At 40.9% G+C, this 1,310-nt stretch overlaps 1 protein-coding gene across 1 annotated transcript in view; it reads right to left on the bottom strand.

The window, feature by feature from the left end:
* Positions 1–726: 726 nt before the first annotated feature.
* LOC106477467 (BMP-binding endothelial regulator protein-like) overlaps positions 727–1,310 on the bottom strand; it is a gene marked incomplete at its 5' end in the record, with an annotated part of 3,259 nt that continues 2,675 nt past the window's right edge. Inside the window, one exon of the mRNA XM_013938028.2 lies at positions 727–1,055. Coding sequence (XP_013793482.2) covers positions 868–1,055 — 188 coding nt within the window. The remainder of the gene's footprint in view (positions 1,056–1,310) is intronic.

The raw sequence follows: 1,310 nt of genomic DNA, 5'->3' as shown, positions 1-1,310 counted from the left end.
TTCTACAAGCAAGTGTTTTGTGCCCTGCTTGGGAGAAGGTGTCTAGGTTAAGCCCTGTGACAAAGAACTATTGGGCACAATGGGACCTGTTGAGGCTTGAAGATGGTAGTCTTGTCCAGAGATGGAAAGCTGCAGATGGGAAAGTGACGACTCTTGGGCTACTCTTTTACCAACGAATAGTGGGATTGACCGTCACATTATAATGCCCCCACGGCTGAAAGGGCGAGCATGTTTGGTGGGATGGGGATTCGAACCCGCGACCCTCAGATTGCGAGTCGAGCGCCTTAACCACCTGGTCATGCCCCAACACAATTATATAAATTATAAGTTCTTGAAAAGTTGGTATTTATGACGAAGTTAGTCTGATCGTATGAAATTTAATTTGTTTACTTGTTTGTTGTTACGCGTAAAGCTACATAATGTCGCAGTGGTATTGGAAGCGGGGGGGGGGCTGTCCTCACTTTGCAATATGTCCCAGATTCCCAGTACAAATGCATTAAAATTAGGAAAATTACTCTCAGGAAAAGTAGGAAAATGCATAAAATTTAATCTGGAACCCAAGAGCTTCTAGGGATCGCGTTATGGCGCGAAATTGGTGCGCATGTAGCGCACATTCCCTTGCTTCGCTCGGTCAAATAAACCTTTACTCCCCCACCACCACTTTTAACTTGCCTCCTACACGGCACACCTCTGCAATCTTTGCTGTTCCCACCATGGATATCTAAGACTAATTTTTGGCGTTATAAGTCCACAGACTTGTCGCTGGCCTTTCGATATTTAGATTATTTCTGGTTTTTATAGCTGAAAATCATTCAAAAAAATCTTCCAATTTATTGTAAATTAACGGGATTTTGATTACCATCAATGTTAAATATGACTTACTTTCCAAAAATTCCCAAACATTTCTACATTAGTAGCTTTTTTTCCTTTTTTAGTGATCAAGTCGTCATTAGGCTCGCCGTTATAGTTTCCACAAAGTCCACACATTTGGTTCTTGAATACTGGAGGAACAGACACTTCAACGTAGCTGTCGCCATCCCAAGTAACTTTAAGTCCTGGAAAAACAGAGAAAGACCATACCCTGAAACTAAAAGGAAACAGTTCTACTACATGTGTTAAACTAAGAATCAGATGAATAACACAGCCACGCCATCTTTACTCTGGAAAAACAGAGAAAGACCATACCCTGAAACTAAAAGGAAATAGTTCTACTACATGTGTTAAACTAAGAATCAGATGAATAATACAGCCACGCCATCTTTACTCTGGAAAAACAGAGAAAGACCATACCCTGAAACTAAAAGGAAATA

Source organism: Limulus polyphemus, unplaced genomic scaffold (assembly GCF_000517525.1).
Source record: "Limulus polyphemus unplaced genomic scaffold, Limulus_polyphemus-2.1.2 Scaffold15736, whole genome shotgun sequence".
Lineage (NCBI taxonomy): Eukaryota > Metazoa > Arthropoda > Merostomata > Xiphosura > Limulidae > Limulus > Limulus polyphemus.
The sequence above is the reverse complement of the archived record's forward strand: the minus strand, read 5'-3'. Positions and strand labels throughout refer to the sequence as shown.